Source organism: Phocoena phocoena, chromosome 15, assembly GCF_963924675.1.
Source record: "Phocoena phocoena chromosome 15, mPhoPho1.1, whole genome shotgun sequence".
Lineage (NCBI taxonomy): Eukaryota > Metazoa > Chordata > Mammalia > Artiodactyla > Phocoenidae > Phocoena > Phocoena phocoena.
The window spans coordinates 84,554,359-84,577,751 of NC_089233.1; the positions used below are offsets into that span (position 1 = coordinate 84,554,359).

The 23,393-nt window shown below is 51.4% G+C and overlaps 1 protein-coding gene across 1 annotated transcript in view; it reads right to left on the reverse strand.

The window, feature by feature from the left end:
* The window catches only part of CDH26 (cadherin 26), a 74,249-nt gene extending 55,310 nt beyond the window's left edge, over positions 1 to 18,939 (reverse strand). Inside the window, 2 exon segments of the mRNA XM_065893322.1 lie at positions 14,181 to 14,322; positions 18,857 to 18,939. Coding sequence (XP_065749394.1) covers positions 14,181 to 14,322; positions 18,857 to 18,939 — 225 coding nt within the window.
* Between the last annotated feature and the right edge of the window lie 4,454 nt (positions 18,940 to 23,393).

Below are 23,393 nucleotides of genomic sequence, written 5' to 3' on the forward strand. Positions count from 1 at the left end.
AGCAGGAAGAAGCTGCCCTAGACCCTCTCCCCTCTCCTTGCTTTGCTTTGTCTGTCAAGCAGAGGCCTCCTTTCCACTCTATTTCTTAACTGAGTAAACTTCATGATTCTAAATGCAAACACACCCAGAGCGGCACAAACAAGCACTGTTCTCTGTACACACAGCTTCCAGGAGAGCAAGATGAGTGACGGGGCGGCTGCTCAGAGACAGAGATGGAGCCCGAGCCGCTGCTGCTTTCCGCCAACAGGCCCTGCAGGTTCGACCCATTTGCTCCTTCTTTGTCAGATTGTTCATTCACTCATTCATTCATTCATTCATTGACTCATTCATCCAGTTATTTATTCAAATATTTGGTTTCCCGTCTCATGGGCTCGGATTTTGGCCCCTCATTCTCACTGATCTGTTAACTCCTTGATATCTTCAAATGGGTATTTTTAAATTTTTGTCCAGATTTTATTATTTTTTAAATTTTCTATTTCTCTCATTTCTTCTCATATTTTATTTATTTTATTTTATTTTTGGCTGCATTGGGTCTTTGTTGCTGTGCACAGGCTTTTTCTAGTTGCGGCGAGTGGGGGCTACTCTTTGTTGCGGTGCACAGGCTTCTCATCGTGGTGGCTTCTCTTGTTGTGGAGCACGGGCTCTAGGTGCGTGGGCTTCAGGAGTTGTGGCACGTGGGCTCAGTAGTTGCCATGCGAGGACTCTAGAGCGCAGGCTCAGTAGTTGTGGCGCATGGGGCTTAGCTGCTCCGCAGCATGTGGGATTTTTCTGGACCGGGGCTCAAACCCATTTCCCCTGCATTGGCAGGTGGATTCTTAACCACTGCGCCACCAGGGAAGTCCCCGGTTTTGTTATTTTTTAAATGAGAGGATTGGTTCAGAGACCCCAGCCTGCCATTGTTGGAAGGAGAACTTTCCCCAAACTCCGTACATGAAAACTTGGAAGCACCTTAAACCAAACAATGGGGGTCCATTATGGTATATCCAGGTAAATGGAATAATACACTGCCACTAAAAGTATTAAAATATATTATTATTATGCTAAAATACTAAAAATAAAATTTTGAAGAAAAATCAGAATATAAGTTTTTTATATTATCCCCATTTTTTGCAAAAATAAAATGTCTGTCTGAGCATAGATGGCTAGGAAGAAAGAGATCAAACTATTTATAGTGGTTACTGCTCAACAGCTGGGTTTCTTCTCCATATGCTTCTATAAATCCTAACTTTTATGCCTAGAGAATATATTACTTCTATAGTCAAAAAAATTAGGAAGAATTATTTACCTTTGCTTCAGACATGCAGAATTGCTGGGTTATATCGTCAGTACGTGCCCCTGTGTCCCACCTGTACGAATGTCCACAGGGAGGCCAGTGTTGCTTGGTGAGGGTCCTTGGTCGTTTCAAACCAAGAAGCTTTGTAAACCTGATTTTCTCTGAGTCTGGGGGGAGGTGAGGAGGGCGCTGGCTGTGTCTCCTGGATGTTTTGCTTGCTGTTCAATGTCTTATCCTATCTCTGTCTCATCAGTACCTCTTGGTGAGCATTTATTGACAAGCCATTGCGTGCTAATCACGCTAAATGGACCCAGTTATGAAATGTTTGTGCTGGATGGGAGCTGAGATACTGTAACCAGATGAAGCCTTTGGCATGAGACACACAAGCCCCAGCTGGGCTGCTCTAGATGGTGTGTGTGTGTGTGTGTGTGTGTGTGTGTGTGTGTGTGTGTGTTCAGGGGGAATTCCACCCATCCCTGAGGTCCCCCATCCTCTCCCCAGCAGGTGGCTTCTGGGGCAGGCCTGTGGGGCCCAATGTCCTGTAGAACATCCTGTGAACACAGATGCTCTGGGCTTCTCCCTGTGGAGGTGGGGCTGTCACCACCGCCCCCCCCCGCCACTTACTAGGTGAGGCCACCATGTTCTCTTCACAGGACACTGTTCAAAACCCTCCATGCTGCCCCGCCCGTGGCCCTGCCCACCAGGCCCCTCCATGTGGCCCTTGACGCCCCATGCCTTGTCAGTCATTCTGTCCTTCAGATGTACCCTGGCCCTTCCTGGCACAGGGCATCCTATGTCACAACTTCTCCCTTTCCACGTACCTGCTCCCTTCACCTGCGCACCCCTCCACCCTCCTCTGAGATGCCCACTCGGTGAAGTCACCACGTTCGCTCTTCACAGCATCACGCAAAAGGGGCACCGTGACTCACCGTGTGGGGAGAGCCCCCCGGCATCCTCAGGGCCTCGTCTCAAGCCCCTGGCCTCTCCGTGTCGTGTCCTGTTTTACTAACGGGGGCGGCCCACGGGGGTCTCAGGAGAAGAGTCACTCTAGGAAAGAGCTCAGAAGGCTGGCCGGTGGGTGTAAAATGCAGGCACGTAGCCGTCACCTGGAGCTGGTTACTGTCACAGCATCAGGGCAGGGCTCGCCCGCCGTCTACATCCAGGCCTCCTCACCACTCCTAAAAGCTCTGATTTCTGGTTCAAGGCTTCCTCGCCCTGAAAAGGAAATGCAGCCCTGCAGCCTCTGCAGCCTGGCCCCTTGAACTCGCCCTCCTACTCGCTCTCTCTGCAGACATTGCCTCAGATGCCGACTCACTTCCCTCCTCTCGACTCCGACCCCGACAGAGAGGCTGGTCACTGGCTTTCTCCATCCATTTCTGGGGTGTTGCCCCAGCAGGAAGGAGTGGTTTCCTGTTCACATCCTGTGCTTTGGGCCTTGTGAAATCCTGGTGGACAGCGACGCCCAGCAGGGCTGAGTGTGCCTGACGGCTGCCGTGGTCCGGCTCACCCGTCCTGAGAATGAAACACTGAGAAAGGGTGTCACCCCAGTGGGTCAGGCCAAACCAGTAGTTATCACAGCCTGGGGCCTGGGGACCACGGGTCCGCTTTGCAGCCATTTGGCTGATGGTAAACTTTTACTACACAGTGCAAAAGCCATTTAGCACCTTTGAAGAAATTGGAAATGTGTGTTTCATGTGTGGTGGTGCTGAAAATTGAGAATAATGACAGAATTATTAACAACAGGCTTCCCGGGCTTGGACTCTTAATTGCCTGTGGTCTGTAATGCTGACAAGCGCTGCAGAATCCAAACGTGAAATATTTAGTCTTGGGAGCCTGAGAGAATGGCTCCTGATCCTTTTGTTTATTGGTTGTGAGAACTGCTTTTGGGGTAGAGAGATGTTGTAAAAGCAAGAAAGAGCATAGAGCTCAGAGTCAAGGGGCCGGGGTTCCCACCCTGATTCTGCTCTCAGTGGGGCCTGAGGCTCCCACGGCTCTCAGGAAGCAAGGTAAACTGATGAGGGCAAACGCATTCTGTGCAACAATGCATCTGGCAGGGTTCTGCCATGGCTCTGTAGGCAGCTGGGCTGGGGAGAGGCTAAGCTAAGGTTGAGCAGCGGGCTTTCCTGCGGGACTTCTCAGAGCCTTTAATAGCATTGTAATGAAGGTGATATTTATTAAGCACTTACTCTGAGCCATCACAGTGCTAACAGCTTTGCAACTGGCCTCATTTTTATCCTCATTAACAGGCAGGAGAGGAGAAGCTGGGGCTTAGGGGTTACACAGAACTTCCCTCCTGTTCACAGAGCTAGTGAGGGGAAGTGTCTGGTCTTTACCTTGGGTCTTTCTGACCAGAGAGCCTGGGCTCTAACCATTATACCTCTGTCTCTCTATCCTGTCCAGAGAACCCCGGGTGGAACCTTGAAATCATGTAGTTCAATGCTCCCATTTTCCAGATCAGAAGATGGAGGCTCAGAAGACGGAGGCTTCTCTAGGCCTCCGAGAGGATGAACTGCAGGACTCCTGTCCTCCGTCCTCCACTGTGCCCACATCCCTCTTTCTTTGGTGCTCCTGTGGGGCCCCATGGAGTAGGAGGGGGAGGGCATCTGGGCCATCTGCACAGGTGTTGGTAGAACGTGCCCTCAGGTGCCTTACTACCTGGCTCCACCCCCTGTGCTGTGCAGCTCTGAGCGGCTTACTTAACTCTCTGTGCCCTAACGCCTGCGTCTGTAATAGTGCCCCTGACTCACAGGCTTGAGGTTGATAACAGAGTTAATATGTGAAATGGGGAAAAGTCATAGCTGCAGGGCCAGTGACTTTCCCCAACCCACCTGTGGCCTAGAACCTGCCCTACTCAAGGGATGGGTCAGCCAGGCGGCTCCTGCCAAGGGAGGAATAAAACTGGCAACGACTTCTTCCTAGAAGGAAACAAAAGCTTGTGTGAGACTGGAAAATAAACCCTTCTTCTCCGAGGCATGTCAGTGAGTGGCCAGCAGATGGCAGAAGCAAGCCAGGAAAGGGAGCCTCTGCCCCGCCTGCTGGCAGCAGCCGCCTTAGAAAAATCCCGTGGTGTTTGCTTGTTGTATTAAGAGATCTCCAGTGTGAGAGCCATCCTTCACCCCGAGCAGGATTCTAAACAAACAGCATTGGCTTTGTGGCCGGCACCAAGGACCCCAGGGCTCCCGTGTACTCCCAGTGGGCACCGATGCCCACCTGCTCCCAAAAGTTGGCCCCCTGCAGAGAGGACTGGCAGTTCTCTCTGCTCCTTGACTGCAGAGAACATTCCTACTGGTGCACCAAGGCTCAGAGAGATGCTGCCTTTAAATAGGGGGCTCTTGACAATGCTTCCGTGAGGCCCGTCCTGCTGCTGTGGTTGATGATCCACTCGTCGACACGTATTTATGGGCCTCAACTGTGTGCCTGGGCCTCTTCCAGGGTCTGGAATGCAGCGTGACCAGCACACACCAGGTCCGTGACCGCCAGGAAGCTCACATTCCAGTAGCAGGGAAAGAAAATAACTAGCAAGGAGTTAAGACAAAGTGGGATCGCGCAAGGCGCGAGAAAGAAAACCGGATTAGGGGAGGCGAAGAGGGTGTCGGGTGGGATTTATTTGAGGCACAATTTTAGGGAGGGTGGCCAGGGAAGGAAGGCTGAGACCTGAGTGGCCAGAAGGAGCCGCCGCCCGGGGAGCTGGGGGGGTCCCAGGCAGAGGGGGCAGCTGGCTTGACTCTGGAGGCGGGATGGGCTTGGGAGTTCAGACCAGAGAGGAGGCCAGTGTGGCTGAGCAGCATTCACTGGGGGGAGGGGAGGGGAGGACGGGGGTGGCAGGGGCCCAGGCACCTGCAGGGAGGGTCAGGGGTGGGCATTCCACCTGCAGAGCACGTGAAATTGTCCGAATGGTTCAACCTGACCGGTTCTGTGCAGTTCCCTGAGAATCCGGTTCTGACCCTCGCAGACCCTCTCATTCCGCCGGCCCCTCCCTCCAGTGGATCAGGCTGCCCAGGCATCTGGAAATATCTTCAAGTCTTCAAGCGGCTCCTCGCTATGTCTTGCTGACATCATTTCCAGCGGTCTCCTGTGGGTGGCTGCCCCCTCTCTCACCTGCACATCTGGCTCTCGCCTCCCCACCAACCCCCCTTTCAGCCCCAGGTCTAGGGAGGCCCGGAGCAGTTTCCTGGGGCCTCTTGGGGGTGCTCAGGCCAGGCGGAGCTGGCGCCAGAGGCCTCCATCCTCCCTTCTCCAGTTTGACACGTCCCTCTCCCGGAGCTTTAAAGCCGAGACGTGGTCTCCACATCTGAGAAAACAGTTAAACTGACAATTCCTCGCAGACTCTGGTTCAAATCCTTATTAGGCTGTTAAGTGAGAGGGGATTTCACTTCCTTCCAGGGGCCTTCGTTTCTGCCAGTTCCCAGGCCTCCCCTCAAGGCCTTGCCCATCCTGTCCTCCTGCAGTCACCTGATGTGGCCAGGGAAGCAGCCGGGGGTCCTGGCAGCCTCTGGGGAAAGTGGGACCCGTGCAGTAGGGCTGAGGGTTGGGAGTCCCAGAATGGGGCCCAGGGGAGGGCGGGGTGGGGACCCAAAAGTGACCAGCAGGTAGTAACTGAGGGGTCCTTGGAGAATGTGTTCTAGTGACACGGCCATGAAACACCTGCCTCCTGTCTGTGGGGATTTTACAGCTCTGCTCTGGACATGCACAGAGAAGTACCTATAAGCACGCATCCATACGTATAGACACACATATATATACTTACACATACACACATAGACCTACGCATAGACATACAAATATACACACACGCATAGGCATGTACATATGCATACACAGACACACATACATGTACATATATACCTATGCCTACATGTACACATATACTCCCAGATATGTGTATACCTACATGTACACATAGCTATGCACACATACGGATGCATATATAAACAATGTAGATATATACCTACATAAATCATCCAGCCTGGGTCCAAACCCGGTCCACTGAGGTCAGCAGGGCCTTTGGGGAGCTGCCTGCCCGCTCTGGGCTTAGTTCTCATCTGCAGCGGGACACGGTGGCGGTGCGTTTTCAATGAGAAGATGCACGTGGCACACGTTCCCAGTGGAGACATGGCCACAGCATCCAAAGGGCAAGGGCTGCAGGTCCCTGTACCCGGGAAGCCCAGGTGCACCTGCTGCAGGTGACCGGGCATTGTGACCCTGGCCCGTGCCTTTGGGGTACGCTGCGAACACGAGACTTCCTGGGGGCGCACACGGCCCGCTTGAAAACTGGATGCTGCTGCACGAAACAGTGGATTTCAGGACAAACCGAAACAAACTTTCCAATGGAAGCCGGGGCTCTCCCTGTCCTGCCTGAAATCAGTGTCCCACTTAGGGAGGCACAGTCCAGCCACCAAAAGCCCTCAAGGTGAGTGAATCCCCAGTGTGAATTTCTCAAGGAACTTTCAGAAGGTCCGGTCAGTATTCCTCTCCACACCTTAACCCCTCTCCTGGCTTTCCCCTCCCCCACGCTCTCTCACCGGTGCCTTTTCCAGGGACTTCCTCTTCCCCAAACTCTCTGGCTGAGGCATCCTCAGGGGTCCTTGTCCTGCTTTTTGCTCCACGTTTTCCTCCTGCCTCGTCCCTCCTCCTGGTGATGTCACACCAGCCTGGGCTGGCGTGGGGATGAGGTGGATGTGGGGAAAACAGCGGAGGGGCCGTTTTCTTGAGCAGGTAAGGGGAAGAGGAAGGCTGGTCCCTCCCCCGCCGTGGTCAGAGTCGTCCCTGTGACACACAGTTATTGCTCAAGGAACTTTGGGGAGACGAGACCAAGTACTGAGCACCTCGCCACCCACACTTCCATGACCTGAATACTCACCTTAATGACTTGTCAAATTCATTCACAGAATAAAACTTCCCTGAGATGGATCTGTGAGGATGTGCAGTGGAAAGCACGGCACGGCTGTGAGGCCGGATGCAGGCCGGGCGAGCGCTGCAAGTGCACCCTGGCTCTCCTCCCATCAGGCCTCACACACAGGCTGTGCAGGCAGGTGTGTGTGTTATCCCCCCACCTCCCGGGCTGAGCCCTCCGTGGTGCCCTGCTTGCTCCTGCAGGGCGCTGGGGGTACTCCTAACCGCGCTCTAACTTACGGAGAGCCTATCTTCAATCTGTGCCTGCATTTGTGGGGTTACGTTTTATACCTGCCCCTTGCAGTGTAGAAAGAAAATAGATTTCGAATCTGGTTCTGTTCAGTGCAGTTAAATACTGCATGTAAACATTCCCCTCCATGAGTTCATTCGGTGTGGACTAATTAGAAAGGAGGTGTTTTACATATTTGCGTTACGCAAAAATCCTTAGTGTGTTGTTATATAGGTGTTTTGGAGTGTTTTAGTGATGCCTGGAAAATTGGTTGGGGGTTTTTGGACGGTCTGGGAATGTGTTATTGTTTTTTCCCATTTCACATAATGGGATATGAGCTTCCGAGGAAAATTTGCTCTGCAAAGCATTTCCAGGAATTGATAATATATGGATAATGAGGGTTGCCTGCCTTTTACCTGATCTGCACTGCTGGTCGGGGGTCGTTCTCACACGACTGGCCGAAGCCAAACAGACTGAGAGTCAGGGAGAGAACAGGGGTTGACACAATGAATCCCTCCCTCTTTTTGTTATTAACAAGAAAATTAATAAGTGCCTCAAAGAACCCTGCTGGGTGAGCAGCTGATGAAATGCTCTCTTAGGGGCTCCCCTGCGAGTTGTCTGGTAGTGGCTCCCCCGCCACTACGGCAGGGGAGGGGACTTTGCAGCCACGCTGCAGCTGGACGCTGGTCCAACTGAGGGCTCTGCCAGGCCGGGATGCAGAGCCCTGCCTCTCATGGTGCCAGTCGTGGGGTGAGCTGAGCCTGTAATTAGTTAGAGCTGCAGCTGATTGATTTTCTCAAGGCTGGCACTCACCTCGGGGCCTGGGAGGCCCGGGGGGGTTCTGTTGTGCCAATGTGCAGCCTGGCTGCCCGTGTGCCAACTGCAGCTGGGATTTCACTGCAGCCTTTCCTGCAGCAAACCAGGGATGGCCTCAGCCCTGCCTGTCACCGTGGCATGGACTGTGTGAGCCCGCTGCACCTGGCGGCCGAAACAGCCCGGATTCTGCCAGAAGATGCTTGTGGCCTGAAAGCTCACTTTGCCGTCACTCTACCCTGAGATGCAGCTTCCGTGCTGGCAGGATTCACGCAAACAGAAGTTGCTCTGCTCTTTCCTCCTCGGGCCTCCACTGCTGCCATTTGCCAGGGAGAGCCACTTGGTGATACTGTTAATTAAAACCATGGCACTCGGGGGCAGGAAACACACTTAAAACTCTGAAGCCATTTTTCCCTAATAGAAATCTTATTGTGGAGGTGTTTGTGGAGGTCGGGCTGACCAGGAAAACCTGCCAGCCTCAGATGAACTCCAATAGCTTTACCTAATTTACTCACCTGGGGGCCTGGAGGCAGAGCGGGGAGAAGGGCCTGCCATCGGCAATGGATCAGGGCGGCCACCCTCACCTCTCACCCTAGATTCTGTCCTGGGACTGGGAGATGGGAGGAAAGAGCCAGGCTTTCGTGGAGGAATCAGGAACTGCGGAGTGGATGCTTTGGAAATCGCTGACCAGGCATCTGGGAGTGAGCCTGACTGGCCATCTCTGCGCTGAGCTGTCTATAGTCAGACGGCTGTTGTCACCTGGAAATTAATTTTAAAGTGGCGGCTGTGACTGGGGAGTGGCTCTATGCTGGATCCATTAGTCACCCACACAGAATTTCCCCTTTCCATGTTTCCTGGCCCAAGTCGCTACTTTGAATGTTGACGACTCCTTGGAGCTGGCAGCATCCAGCAGACCTAGCTGGCTCCTTGGAGAGAAGCTGGAGTGATTTGAACAGGCCCAGAGGGAAAGGGCAGCAGAAAGCCTCAGGAATGTGCGGGCCCAAGCCTTCTGCAGTGGAGGGAGTCGTACTCCTGCCGCAGAGGGGTTAACTTATTCAGGGTTCTTGGCTAATTTGTGAAATTACCTCTTCTCACGGGGCTGGGAGAGAACGGTCTTAAATAGGAGCAGTTTAATTCTTGGATCCTGGTCCTAGTCAACGAAAAGCCAAATTTTATCCTCTCTCCTTCACTTGCCCATTTAAAGCCTGAGGCAGTGGGGCTGGGAGGGTGAGGGCTGGAGTTGCTATGGAAACTCAGGGCCTGGAAGTGGACACAGCGCTTGAGTGCAGATGGTGGTCCCTGTGCCTGACACGGCCTCTCCTCCTCTCCCCCGCCTTCGAGCTCTGCCTGCCTGTGGTCCTGGAGAGACATGGAGACCACAGAGCCCGGCCTGCCCTTCAGGCACCCTGGCTTTCCCAGAGACTCGCATTGCCCTCCTATAGGCTCCTTCCAGAATGTTCTCCAAATTCTCTCCCAGTTCAACTCCTTTATCTCCATAGCAAGCAACGCCCCATGATTAATGGCCAGACCCAATACTGTCTTTTATTCCTGGCACCTTGGCCTCTGGTAAGCAGGTGGGGGTCTCCTATGCCTAGGGGCTGCATCCCACTGGTTCTCTTGAAGCTCAGAATCCTTCAGTGGCCAGCATTTGTGCAGTACAGACATCCCTGCAATACAATAAAGGATTTGTCTGGCCTTTATCCCTGGTTTCTGAGAGGAAACTTCTACATCTTTAGAATTTCCTGGGTGACAGCAGTATCTTTGCTATTCATGGGGGCCCCTTGGACCAGACCTGGGTTTATGCTAATGAGATAAGTCAGGATGAGGCTGCTAGAAAGATCAATCATGTGGTCAGAGGACTGGGGCTTAGACCTCTGTGATATCACACATTGCGGGAGGGGAGGGGGCTAGAGGGTGAGTTCAGTGGTGCAGCCAGTGATCCAGTCATCCTGCCTACAGAGAAAGCTCTGGACCCCAGGTGCAGGTGAGTTTCCTGGGTGGTGATATACATCCATGTGCTAGAAGGGGGACGAGACGAGCCCTGATTCCAAAGGGAGACAGCACAGAAGCTCTGTGTTTGGGGCCCTCCCAGGCCTGGCCCTAAGCATCTCTTCATCTGGCTCCTTTTCACTTGTGTCCTTCGTTACAATGCTAACCCTAAGTACAACGGTCTCCTGAGTTCTAGGGTCCTCCTCCTGGCAAATTACTGAACCCAGGGAGGTTGTGGGAGCCCAAATCTGTAGCCAGTGGGTCAGAAGTGCAGGTGGCCTGGGGACCCGGGAGCACTGGGCTGGCATCTGAAGGGAGGGGCTCTCATGGGGACCACCCCCTCGCAACCTGTGAGGTCAGAGCTAAGTCCGGGCCGTGCACGCCAGGTCGCGCTGCAGTCCCTCAGTACGAGTTCGGGGAAAGGAAAAGGAGGCACCTCCGCACTCCGACACGTCGGCTCGGCGCTTTCCTACGCTGGCTGCTCCTTGAGGTCTCCCGAGGGGCTGTTAGGGACACGAGCTGCCTGGGGCCCTTCCTGAGCGGTCTGCTTTGGTGGGTGAGCAATGGGTGCCTGGAATCTGCCTGTTTAACAAGTTTTTGCAGGAAGTTCAGAGGCATAATCGCATTTGAGAGTGACTTTCTCAAGGAGCAGAGCACACGTTCCGGGCAGAGAACATCTGCTTGAAAGGAGAGAACTTGCAGGAGGCCATTTGCCAACATTCAAACCAAAGGGAACAAAGGGACGGCGGAGAAAGAGTTAAGTGCTGGGCGCAGGGCACATTAAGATCTGTGTCTGGAAGGGCACAGCTTGAAAGCCAGGGTCACCCGGCCTGTGCTGTGACACAGCAGCCACGTGAGAGGCCTTCTTGCCTCTCAGGACGCTCTCCCCTGGCTCCAAGGGCCTCCGGTTTTTCCTTAGGGTCAAGGCATAGTGCCCTCTGAGGGGACCGGGCTGGAAGCCACGAGTTGCTGCTGGCAGGGGCCGGGGACCTCAGCAAATGGAGCTGTGAACATCTGGATGTGGGGCACAGGGCAGACATGCCTAGAGAACTGGTGGCACCTGATTAATTGGCCGTGACAACTTTCTCATGTCTGACCCTTTTCCCTTCTCCCCGGCCACTGCCCTGAGCCACTGTCAGCTTCCACGGGGGCGATGCCCACTGGCTCCCTCTCATCTCCCTGCTGCTTCTCTTGCCTCCATGCAGCCTTTCCTCCTCACAGCAGCCAGGGTGCTCCTTTTAAAAGTCAATCAGATCATGTCTCTTTTGCTGAAAATCCTCCAATGGACTGTCCTCTCACTGGGAAAAATAGGAGCCCCTGTGGTGTGTCCCCGCCTGTATCCTCCACCTCCCTTGGTCCACGCCCGTACCAATTCGCAGCCACACCGGCTCCCTTTCTGTTCCTTAGCGAGTCCCACGCTCTCTTCTACCGCAGGGCCTTTGCATAAGATGTTCCATTGCTGCGATGCCCTGCCCTCCCTCCCACACTTGGCAGGGCTGGTTTCTTGAATTTTATCATCAGGCCCTAACGTCCCTCTTCAGAGAGGCCTTCCTTGAGCAGAACAGATAGACAGGTTACCCTACTATTGTCCAGGACATAATCCTGTTGCCCTTCAAAGAATTGGTCAGGCTTCTTAATGTGTGTTTGTTTACCTGTTCGTTTTTCCTGTCTTTTCTTCTATGCTGTTGAATGTTCCATCCAGTGCCTGGCAGACACTAGGTGCTTATTTCAGTTCAAGTGGCAATAGGAGTGTGGCAGGCGATAACCCTGACACCCTCGGTGGCTTACCTCAGAAAGGGCTCCTTCTTGATCACAGGGCTTGCCCAGTGCCGATGGGTGGGGACTTCTGCTCGCCACACTCCAGCTAAAGGGGGTTCTGCCACCATGCAGCCGCTTCATCCCGACTAAACATCCTGCAAAGTTTGCCAAAGAAGAGGAGTCAAGAGAAAAAGGAGATGCATGGTTTTCACAGCATGGCAGCCCCATGTGCCACTTCTATTCCTGGTCTATTTGCCCCATCCAGACATATGGCTCCAACTTACTGCAGAAGGTCCGGGAAACGGAGGGGGCAGGTGGGATGCCGGGTGAGCACGAATGGGAAGAACCTGGGGAGCCAGAAGATCTATAAGCCAGAGGTCCCATAGGGGGCGGGAGGACCACACCCACGGCAACGAGCACAGAAGCTTCCCCGAGATTTTCCCTGCCTGTATTCTTCTAGAAACTAATGGTCAGGCTGAAGAGTGGGCAAGGACTCGGGACAAATCCTCCATTTCCTTTTGCACGAGCCCTGGCCTGTGTGACGGAGTAGCTGTGTCTTCCGCGGGCAATGTAGATATTAGGAGGTGGACAGAGACTCTGCAGCCATTATCAGGCTCTGCTTGCCTAATGTTCCATGAAGCACCTTGGAAAACAGACCGCCGGGGGAAATAAGTGATCGCGGGGGCACCGGCGACCTCCAGCTGGCTTCAGGGATACTCCCTTTCCCTGTGCGGCCTCCCGCCCTCCTTGTGGGCTCCTGGGAAATGGGCGGCAGAAACCAGCCCAGTGATTCACCTCCCGCCTTCCTGTGACTTCCTCCCCGTCCCGTGCATGTCACGTTTAATTATAAGGCTGTGGATGGCGGGGATGTTAATTATAGGGCTGAGGCTGTGTTACCTAGAGAAAGTCGGTGCACATGGAATCCTGCTTTCCTCAAGGAGGAAAATTGTATTTTTCCTGATCTCAAAAAGAATGCCAGGGAAAGGAGCAGAGTCACACTTAGGAGTTGTAAACTAATGAGATTCAGTTTAAAAAAGTTAAAAACCTTTTTATATGCAGAAGATTGGGAGAATCCATTTCCGGCATTTGGAGTTTCTCCTCAGCTGCGTTACCTGGCAGTGGTCTGGTGAGGGGCAGTGGCTTTCCTATGGGGAGGGTTGGGGTGCTGTCTTAGGTAGAGCCAGCTTGGCTCCTGGTGTAAAGCCAAGAGTAGGTTAGGCTGGGTTTTCTAAATACATAGAGCAAAAGCATTCCTTGGCAAGAATCTTTCTGGCAAAAAGCAAGCATGTATATTCCAAAGAGTAAGATGGGGTGAGAGTTTGACATATTTTGGTTTGTGAATAAATAAAAACCAAGCTAACACTGATAATAATAACAGCAAGAACTGTTCTTTGAGCTTGTGTTATATGCCAGGCCGCATTCCAAGTGCTTTGGGTGCACTCTGCCATTTAGTCCTCACAGCAGTCCTGGAGGTGGTTCCCACTTTAATCCCAGCGCTCATGTGTGTATGTATGCATGTGTGCACACACACATGTTCTTGCACTCGTATGTGCATGCATCTGTTCCTCTGTGTGTGACACTTCGTACCCCACTTGGTGTCAGGCCCTTCATGTGGTCTCTTTCCTGGATCCCCCAATAGCACGATGAGGTTGGTACTGTCACCTGCTCCACTTCGCAGCTGAGGAGAGCACTGATTTTAGATGGAAACGGAGGCTGTACGGTGGAGGTGGGACCCGCACACAGATTAACCCAGTCACAATCCTGAGGACCCCTCTGGTCCTACACTACTCTTGGAGTTTAGTATTTTTCCTGTTTTTTTCTTTTATTCTCTTCTGCTTGGTGGGTGGTGGCTGGGACTGTTTGGGTGCAGCTTGTTAGAGGGTCAGGCCACTGGCTAACTTGTTCATTTTGCCTTTCCCAAGACTCGTGGGGCGCCATAAAAAAGTCAGCTTAAGTGATCAATTATTCAACACAAGGACAGAAAGCTCTGCACTGAGGCTATAAACAGCGGGTAGACAACGGTAATTTCTTAATAAAAGGAATTCCACCATGTTCCTCATCCTGTACTAGGAGAGAGTCATGGAATCGACTGAGTGAAGGCATCAAGTTTAAGCCGCTAATTACTTCTTAATCATGCAGAATAAAAGCTACATCCCTTAAAATACATCAGACAGCTAAACATAATCTTTGCTTTCCCCGGTATCATCTAAGGCATCCAGATGTTACTGTAATAACTGCTCCATAAACAGACACAAGACCCAGCTGCAGGGCCGACTTCTCAGCATTCTTATGCCTCGCAAAGTCTCTCCCCAGGCTGGGTTCTCCATAGCTGCTCAGCGTCGCCGCAGCCCTGCTGGGAGGGGACGGGCTGTGGGTACAAGCACACGCCAGAGGGAGGCCAGCGGGGAACCTGCCAAATCTCAGTGTGATTAAACCCAGGACCCACCTGAAACCTTTTGTCTGTGGTCCTTTAGCAAAGCTGAGGGGTTTGGGCGTAGAAGAGGATGACTTGAACAGGTTGGAATAAACTACCTCAAACACTGAGACATACTTAGGTGGCACAATTTAATTTAGGGCCATCAACATTAGTGATAGTGAACGTAGCTAACACTGACTGGGGGCTTATTACGTCTTACTGCGTTGAAGCATCCACTCTGTGAGATGGCTGTGTCACAGAATGAGATTCAAAGAGGTGAAGTGATTTCCCCGAAGTCCCTCTATAAGTAAGTGGGGAAGGTGGAATCTGAGTACCAAAAATCTGGTTCTGCTATTTCACATGTTTCCATTTGGTTCAAGATGGCCTTTCATCTTTCCAAACAACTTCTGTAGAATCCATGATTTGGTAAAATAAAGTTGGTTTTGACATTCAGCAAAAGATCGCATTTTTAGCGTTTATTCTTTTTTATCTTATGTGTGTATAAAATGATACCTGCTCACTTGCTGTAAACATTTCGAACAACACAAAGCACAAAGACAAATTAGTGACCACCCAAATCCCATCCCCTAGTTTAATAGTTTGCTGAATATTCCTCTGGGCGTACTCCATCCCAGAATGTTCCATGATATGGGATACCCCAAAGTGCTCCAAGCAAGGGCTCTGCAGTCATGATGGCTGGGAGACTCTTGGAGGGTCATGATGTGTATCCTCACATTAAAGGATCTAAGATGTTCTGCGGTAAATGAACTCATTTGTCTTGATCCCATCTCATGCTCCCCAACCCAACTTGTCCATGGAATGCCTTATCCCATAACGTGGATTTGTGCTCCTTCCAGAGAGCGCACTCTGGGGAATGCTGGCCTCGACACCCTGCGCTCATCCACAGGCATTTATCAAGCAGAGACTCTGGGCCAGGCCAACGCTAGGCTCTGCAGGCTCAGGGCTGAAGGAGGCAAGCCCCCATTCCACAGTGCCCACTTTTTCTATTATTTCGAGATTTTCCAAGAATACAACCTTATTATCTACAAATTATGATTGTTTTGTCTCTTCCAACGTTCAGGACTGCTTTTATATTCTTGTCTAATTGCTTTGTTTAGCACTTCTGGAAAAATGTTATACAATAGTAGTGATAAAGGGCACTCATAACTTTGTGACTCTAATGGAACACTTGTAGCATTTTCACAATGAATTATGATGGTAATTTTTGGATTGAAATGTGTATTTAAAAATATTTATAAAGCGTATCCCCTATTTCCATTTCAAGTATCAGAAGTGGATACTAAATTTTATGAAGTATATTTATGGCTTATTAATTGCATGCTTCTTTTCCCCTCATCCTGTTAATTTGGTAAAGGCATTTTTAAAAGTTTCCTAAACGGAACAGTTCCTGGACTGTGCACACCATCATGGTGTGTCATTTGCTTCTATTTGCTAACTACGTTCGAGCTGTTGGCATAAACCTTCTCTAACTACCTTTTCTGTGGTGATCTATGTCAGCCCTGGCTTCCAGGTTATACAGCCTTCATAAAAACAGTCAAGTGAGTTTTGTCTTTCTCTATGCACTGGAACTGTTGAAACAGTGTAGGAATAATCAGCTCCTTGAAGATTTGAGAAAACAAGACTCTGCCAAGCAGCAACTCCTGCCCTGCTATTATTGATAGTGTAAATTGTTTCAGCCACTTTGGAAAGTAATGTGTTAATACCTAGTTAAGTCGAAAACATTTATACCCTATAATCCCACAACACACTCCTATATCTGTAGCCTAGAGAAACGCTCTTACGTGCACAAGGAGACGTGTACCAGAATTTTCACTGCAGTGTTGTTTTGGTTAACAAATCGAAAATGACCTAAATGTTCTAATAGGGGATTGGATAAGGTAATTTATGCAACAGACTAATCTGTGGCAGTTGAAGTGATTGAATTAGGTCTCCCATATCAACCTGGAAAATTCTCAAAAACAAAATATGAGGGGGAGGGAGAAGAAAGTGAAAAAGAACATGTCCATTTAGATACAATTTGCATAAAAGTAACACAGGAAACAATACTACGTACGATTTCTGGATGCACATCTATTATCAAAAGTACAAAAGGGAAGGATATACATCACTTTTAAGAATCCGGTTTCCACTGAGGAGGGAAAGAGAGGAACAGAAATGGTACTCGAAATGTCTTGGTATTATTTTATTCACTAAATCAAAAAGGTCTGCTCTAAGTACAGAACAACCATGGCATCTCCTAAAGCTGAGTGGTGGGACACGGGTGTCTGTTACATTAACCACATTTCGTTGATGGCCACGGCCTCTGCTGCCTTCATTAATTTTTACCTGGTTTCTCGAGAAAGGGCTGAGAGGTCTTCCAACATCACCTGTTATGTCTCTAATCCTTTCTCCTGTTTATGCTCTTTTCAGAGTTGGAGATGGAGGCTGGATGGTGACGACTGACATTCTCTGGGTACCCTGACCTGGATAACACGGTGCTCGGGACACAGCAGGTATCCCGTAAACGTGAGGTGACATCACCCCCACCACCAGCATCACCCCCACTGCGGCTCTACACTTGTCTCCCCAGATTCTCTGCACCACCTGCCTCGATATGGACTGTGGTCACTTCCAGGTGGGTGGGAGCGGCACCTCGTGAGAAGTGGGGGCACGGGCCCAGCACTCACTGGGTCCTGTGCCTGTCACTTCTCTGCTCTGTCCACTTGCAGTACTGATTCCCAGGTTATTTTTCAGGACCTGTCCCACCGGGTTGGTGGCAATAAGGGGGCTGTAGCTTTCCCCCCTCCTCTGTCCTGCCCACGCACAGCACTTCCTCCTTCTCCCTGGCAGCCTGTTGCTCCGTCCCCAGCTTTCACAGCTTCTCCTCTTGCGTCTCTGTGAATTGAAATCATGTGTGTCCCCTGGCAGTCTCCTGCTGTGAGCCTGTTCTGATTGTAGCTGGTGGACTTCTGTCAGCGGCTATGGCTTGCGGGGGAGGGGGGGGCGGTTCTTGTTCCCTGATTTCAGAGGAGGCCAAGTTTACTTGTCCATGTGTAGATTCCTTAGGTCAGTGGTTCTCAACGTGGAGCAATGGTTCCTGCATCCCAGGGACATCTGGCAATGTCTGGAGACATTTTGGGTCGTCACACCTGGCTTGGGGGTGGTGATGCTTCTGGCATCTGGTAGGGAGACAGCAGGATGGTGCTCAACACCCCACAAGGCAGCGAGAGGACAGCTCCCACCCCAATAAAGAATGATTCTGCTCCAGCTGTAACCAGTACCGAGACTGAGAAGCCTTGCTTTAGGCTCAATGAGCCATTTATTCAGGTCTGCCCCATTTTACGCAACGGCTTGGAGCCGCGACATGTGCTTCATCTGGTTTTATTTAACACGCACCAGGCTCCTGGTGCTGTACTATTGCTGGGTGACCTTCCATCTATCTTGTAACTTTGCTAATGTACACAGTACAAAATATCTACTTGAAGTCAGAAGATGCGTCTGAATCTTTGTTATGCCACTTTCTTCTGTGCATTCACTTAACACATCTTTGCAGAGCGCCTACGAGGCACCAGATCTGGAGCCAGACTATGCCCTTCTGGTGCTCACAGCCCAGCGGGAACACAGGAAGTAAACAAGTAAAGGGATAAAGCAAGGCACATTTAGGACAGCAGTGTTCAGTAGGAAGGAAATAGTTCCGAGAGTACACAGGCAGGTGGTGTATTAGTTTCCTGGGGCTGCTGTAACAAACTGCCACAATTTGACTTAAAACACCAGAAGCATATTGTCCCCAGTCTGGAGGCCAGATCTCTAATGCAGGTGTGGGCAGGACAGAGCTCCTCCGCAGGCTCCGGGGAGGGTCCTTCCTCCCCTCTCCAGCCCCTGGCGGCGTCAGGCCTTCCTTGGTTGTGGCTGCCTCACTCGGCCTCTGCCTCGGCTTCAAATGGCTTCTCTGTGTCTTCTCCTCTGTTTCTTATAAGGACACGTGCCATTGGATTTAGGGCCTGCCTGGAAAATGCAGAACGATCTCATCTCAAGATCATTAACTTAATTACACCTGTAAAGACCAGACCCTTTTGTCCAAATAAGGTCACATTTACAGGTTCTGGAGGTTGAGGTGTGGACATATCTTTCTGGAGGTCACCATTCAACCCGCTACAGATCCACATGATCTTCCCTGAAGTCCCCAGCTGATTTCCTTTTTTGATCTTTAACCATCAACAGGAGAGGCTGGATTAGACCAGGCAGGATTCACTAACCCTTCCAAAGCACACTGATGCTCAAACACGAACAGAGTTCTCACACCAAGAATAAGGCAGGCGGAAATCCTGTCTGTTGGCTGGACAGAGAAGCAGCGGGCTCTACAACCGTAACCCCCTTCCCCTCTTCCCCGCCTTCCAGACCTGCCCAGTGTCACCCTCCCTCCGTGCTCTTTATCTCATTGTTCCTGAAGCAGAGGCTCTGAGGCTGGAGCGTGCATCAGAATCACCTGGAGGACTTGGGTTTCAGGTTCACAGCCTGCACTTCTGACGAGTTCCAGGTGACGCTGAGCTGCTGGTCCAGGCACCACATGTTGAGGATCTCTGGGCTGAAACCGCTTCCTGCTGCTGCCGGCTTCTCGGCCTCTTGACCCTGGGATTCCCGCTCAGCCCCGCTTCCACCCGGCCCTTCCAGGTCCTGCCTCCTTTCCTCTTGTGTGGCATTTACTCTCGGGCTCCCCCGGTCACCGCGCTCGGAGCTCGTGTCTTGCAGCCAAGGACAGCGTCTGGTCCCCACGCCGCAGCGTCTAGCACAGCATCCACGTGGATGGCACGCATCAGATGGGTGGCGCGAGTGACGTTCACGCAGCCTTCCTCCTCGAGGAGCCGGTGGGCGCTGTGAGAGCTCGCGCGTCAGTGGGCTCTGAACTCCAGGCTTCCTGCCTCCAGCTGGTTGTCAGCACGGCTCCCCGGGCAAGCCATCTGCCCTCCCTGGGCCTCCGTTTCCTCATCTGCCAAAGGGGCGCAGTAGCACTTCCCTTAACGTCAGGACTCTCAGGTGTGGGGCACCTGAGCAGGGGGATGCTCACGGCATGGATGAAGGGCCCGTCGGTGCTAACCGTGGGGTTACAGCTTCTCTCTGGGACGAGGCGGGCCACGTGCGCGTGCTCCGCCGGCTGTGCTGGGTTTCAGCGTCAGGTGGAGCTTCTGCAGCTAGGCGTGTTCCTCAGCGGGTGCAGGGCCGAGAGAGGCCAAGCAGGGCCACCGGAAGAGCCTGGTGTGTTGACTGGGAGCGCTGGGCTCCTCCATAGCGAGGAGTCACTTCAGCTTTTGAAAGCCGTAAGACAGGTGCAGTTACGTTACAGTGTAGAATGAAAATGCTCCTAAGTGTTGAGGTACAGTGTGCAGATTTTAGCAGTTCCTTGGGCAGAGGCCCTGCCCCTACAGGGGCCGTTCCTTCACTGCCCCACCCCCACCCTAGGGCGCCCTGCACAGAGCTGCCACAGGCCAGGGGCTCAGGCCTGGGAGAGGAGAACAGACTAGTGAAGCTGCCTTCCGAGCACTTCTCTTACCCTAACACAAATGCTTTTGCAACCCCTGTGCCCCAAGGCCATGTTTCACACTGAGGCAGGGTCTGGAGGCAGGAGCTGACACCAGGCAGCTCTCACCCTTGGAGGAAAAAAGCATTTGATTATTTGAGGCCAGAATGGGCCAGCCTTCACCTCCCTGGCCTTTTGCACTGGAACAAGGCCAGTCAGTTCTGTCTGCTCCTGCCGGTGGTGACTTGGTTTAATCACACAAGTGCGTGTCTGGGAGAGCTCCCTGGCTGCCTTGACTACACATCCTCACCCCTGCCCGGCCTCGCACACGCTCCCCAGGTCATTCATCTCATAAATAATTCCCGTTCATCCTTCCTGAGTCTTTTTCAATATCGCTTCTTCCAGGAGCTGTGCCTGACCACGTTTGTTTGCCGGACACAGTGTGCGGCACAGGGTGAATGTTTATGTACATTTAGGGAGCGGCCAGAGCTTAATATTCACGAGGAGCACTGCCCTAAGCATCCACACGTGTAAAAATGCACGCTGTGCCTTTTCCATAGTGCTCCGCAGAAACTCAAAGGAGAAAACGCTTGTAAAAATACCTGATGAACTACAAAGCAGTGCCCATCCCGTGGTGAGAAAGCCCTTTCCCAGAGGATGGTCCAGAACACGATTGCAGTATGCCCTAACACACACCAGTGCCGTGTGCGGCCCGGGCTTTGCAAGGAATCACGTTAAAAGGAGCAAATTCCACAACCAAAAATGATTAGAAATAAATTGCAATCTTTTCTTGCTTGTCCACAAACATTAATGGGGATCCTGTTAGTAACCCAAAGCATCTCTTCTCCAAATTTCCTTTTCTCCCCATCACCTCATACCCTTCATGTTTCTCACCTGTCAACCCCCCAAATAAATCTCCTGACACCCCAAAGTAATCCTCTCTTCCTCTCTTCCTCTCCTGCCTCCCCTGTCATTATGTAGATTCTCCAGCCACTGGGGCATCTCCAAGTCTACCTAAAACCCAGATTCTTTATAACAAAGGAGAATCCTGGGACTTTTTCCCAGCTAGCCAGAATCCCTTCATTGTCCCTGCACCAGATCCTGACTCCTCAACCCCATTTCCAAATTGTGGGGAGGCGAAGAATTTGGGCTAGCAAAAGCAAGGTCATCTTTAGAGGATGGACGGTACAGTAGGAGGAAGTCTGAGGATTTTCAACCCCAGTCAGTCATATCTCATTGGCAGTCCTGCTTCTAATTCTGCACCATTTTCTAGTTTGTAGGCAAGCTTCCTTTCCATCATCTGTGTGTCTCCAGGCCAAACTTGGGAGGTGGTTCTCCCTCTGCCTCTACCTTTTTTATTTTCATTTTTGCTTTTTTTCCAGATGAGAACACAGCTCAGGTAAGTGAAGTGACCAAACAAGAGTCACAGCACATAGGGGACAGAACTAGGATTAGACCACACAGTCTCCGACCCCGGGGTCCCCCGGTGCCAGCTCTGTCAATTAGCAGTTTACTAGCAAGCCGGCACAGCACACTAGTGAGCTGATGCTATTCCAATCATCCCCATGTTACAGATGAGTAAACCGAGGCTTAGAAAGCTAAAGTAACTTGCATGAGGTCTCACAATCAAAAATTGACAAATCTGGCATTTGACTTTGTTCAATTAACTGTAAGACCCATGGATATTTGCCTCTTCTATTCTTGTCCCATTATATATGATCAAAACTTTGTACTAGTTGTTTCATGTCTCTTTTTTTTTGCTGTATATATAGCACTTACCCTTGAAATATCAAGGAAGTCAGAAAAATGTGTTCTTTGCAACCCTTCTCAGTGCCTCCTTCCACCCATGTGCCCCAAGGCCAGTGGCCTCACACCTGCCTCTGCAAGCCCTGCCCACCCTTGCTCTGGAGGCCACGGCTGCCTGCAGCTTCTCGGCCAGAGCTCACTGCAGTCAGGCTGTCAGGGTCAGACCTGGTATCTGCAGGGGAAGCTGTGGACACCTCCACCACCAATAACACCAGGTGAAGTTCAAGGCTGGGGGCATTCCCAAAGGGCTTAACTTTATTTTTTATAGTCTCAAGTGTGTTCTCTAGGTCTTTGGGGGGACTTTTGTTAACTTATGGAAGAAAACAAGCATGATCAATCTTCCCTGGACCTCGGGAGCAATACAATTTCATGAGGTTGGCGCCAGAGTGAGACATACGTGGGTTCAAGTCCCTGCTTCCCTTGCACCTGAGGGACCACGGGCAGCTGCTTCAGGTCCGGGGGGTAGGGCTGCTAAGTCAAATAGTATCCTTTCTGTGTGCAATAAACCATTTACTCACCCCTCCCATTCCTGGCACCCTAACTCAAAACCTAGACCCCATGGCTGTTTCACATCTCTCTTCTCTCTCCTTCCTCTGCCCTTCCTTCTCTCCAATTCCCATTGTGATAACAGTCATTCTGAGGTGTCAAGAAAGACCTTTTCTTTTTAATCAAAAGGGGAGAATTCTAACATTTAAGTCTGGATGCCGCCTTGAAAGGTCACCTGCTGTCCACCCCCGTCTTTAGACAGGACCACTTTCAACTGATCCAGACAAATGGAAGCTTTCTCTACACATTTGCTTAAAAAGGACGTTCCTTTCTCTTTTTGTGGTTTAGGAAAAGGCTAATTTTAACACATCAGAAGAGATACTTAAAGGACCGTGCAATATGAAGTCAAATGTGCCAATTATACCTGCGCCGTTCGCAGGTAACTGCATAATGAATGGGCTGCTTTTACAGGCGACCGTCTGGGCCAAGTCCTCGCACCGTCCGTAAGGGTCAGCCTTTCTCGTTCTTAATTTTGTAAGTCAGACGAAGCTATTCTATACGCGCATAGAGGGACCTGAAGGCGCAATCAGTAAATCGGGACAGGTTGGTTAAATTGATCTGTAAATGATAATTGTGGGAAAAGTCTAGCCCTTATGGCTTCCTAATCAAAAGCCCATCACCTGAATAGGTGAGTGCCTCCTGAAGGGTGAGTGCCAGTTTTTACACATTTTTACATATTTTTGATCTCATTATTTGAATAACTTAAAAAATACCCTAATAAAGGGAGGAAATAATATCAGAGCTTCCGGCCAATGGAAGAGAGAAGCACCTGCCGAGACCCATCACCTGCTTTTAAGGGAAACCTCTGACCCCTAAGCCAAGAGCCTCGGGGCTCTCACACAAGGGAGCGAGAGACGTGGAAGCAGAGCAGTGGGAATGGGAGACAGGAGTTGTCTCAGGACCGCCTGCAGTGGAGGATCGTGCTCAGAAAGGAAGGATGTGGAGGCTCGGAGGCCAAGGTGAGGGCTGTTCTGCCCCAGGGCCCCCTGAGCAGCCGAGGACGGGCCTGCGGTGCAGCATGAGCTTTTGGTTGGGGGTGAGCAAGGCCCAGGAAAGGCTCCCTCCTTTGCCTAAGCTCTGAGGCATCCCTTGGGTTGACCCCCGAGTCTTCACCCACTGAGCGGCCTGGCCCTGCTCTGCACCTCACTGTCTCTGA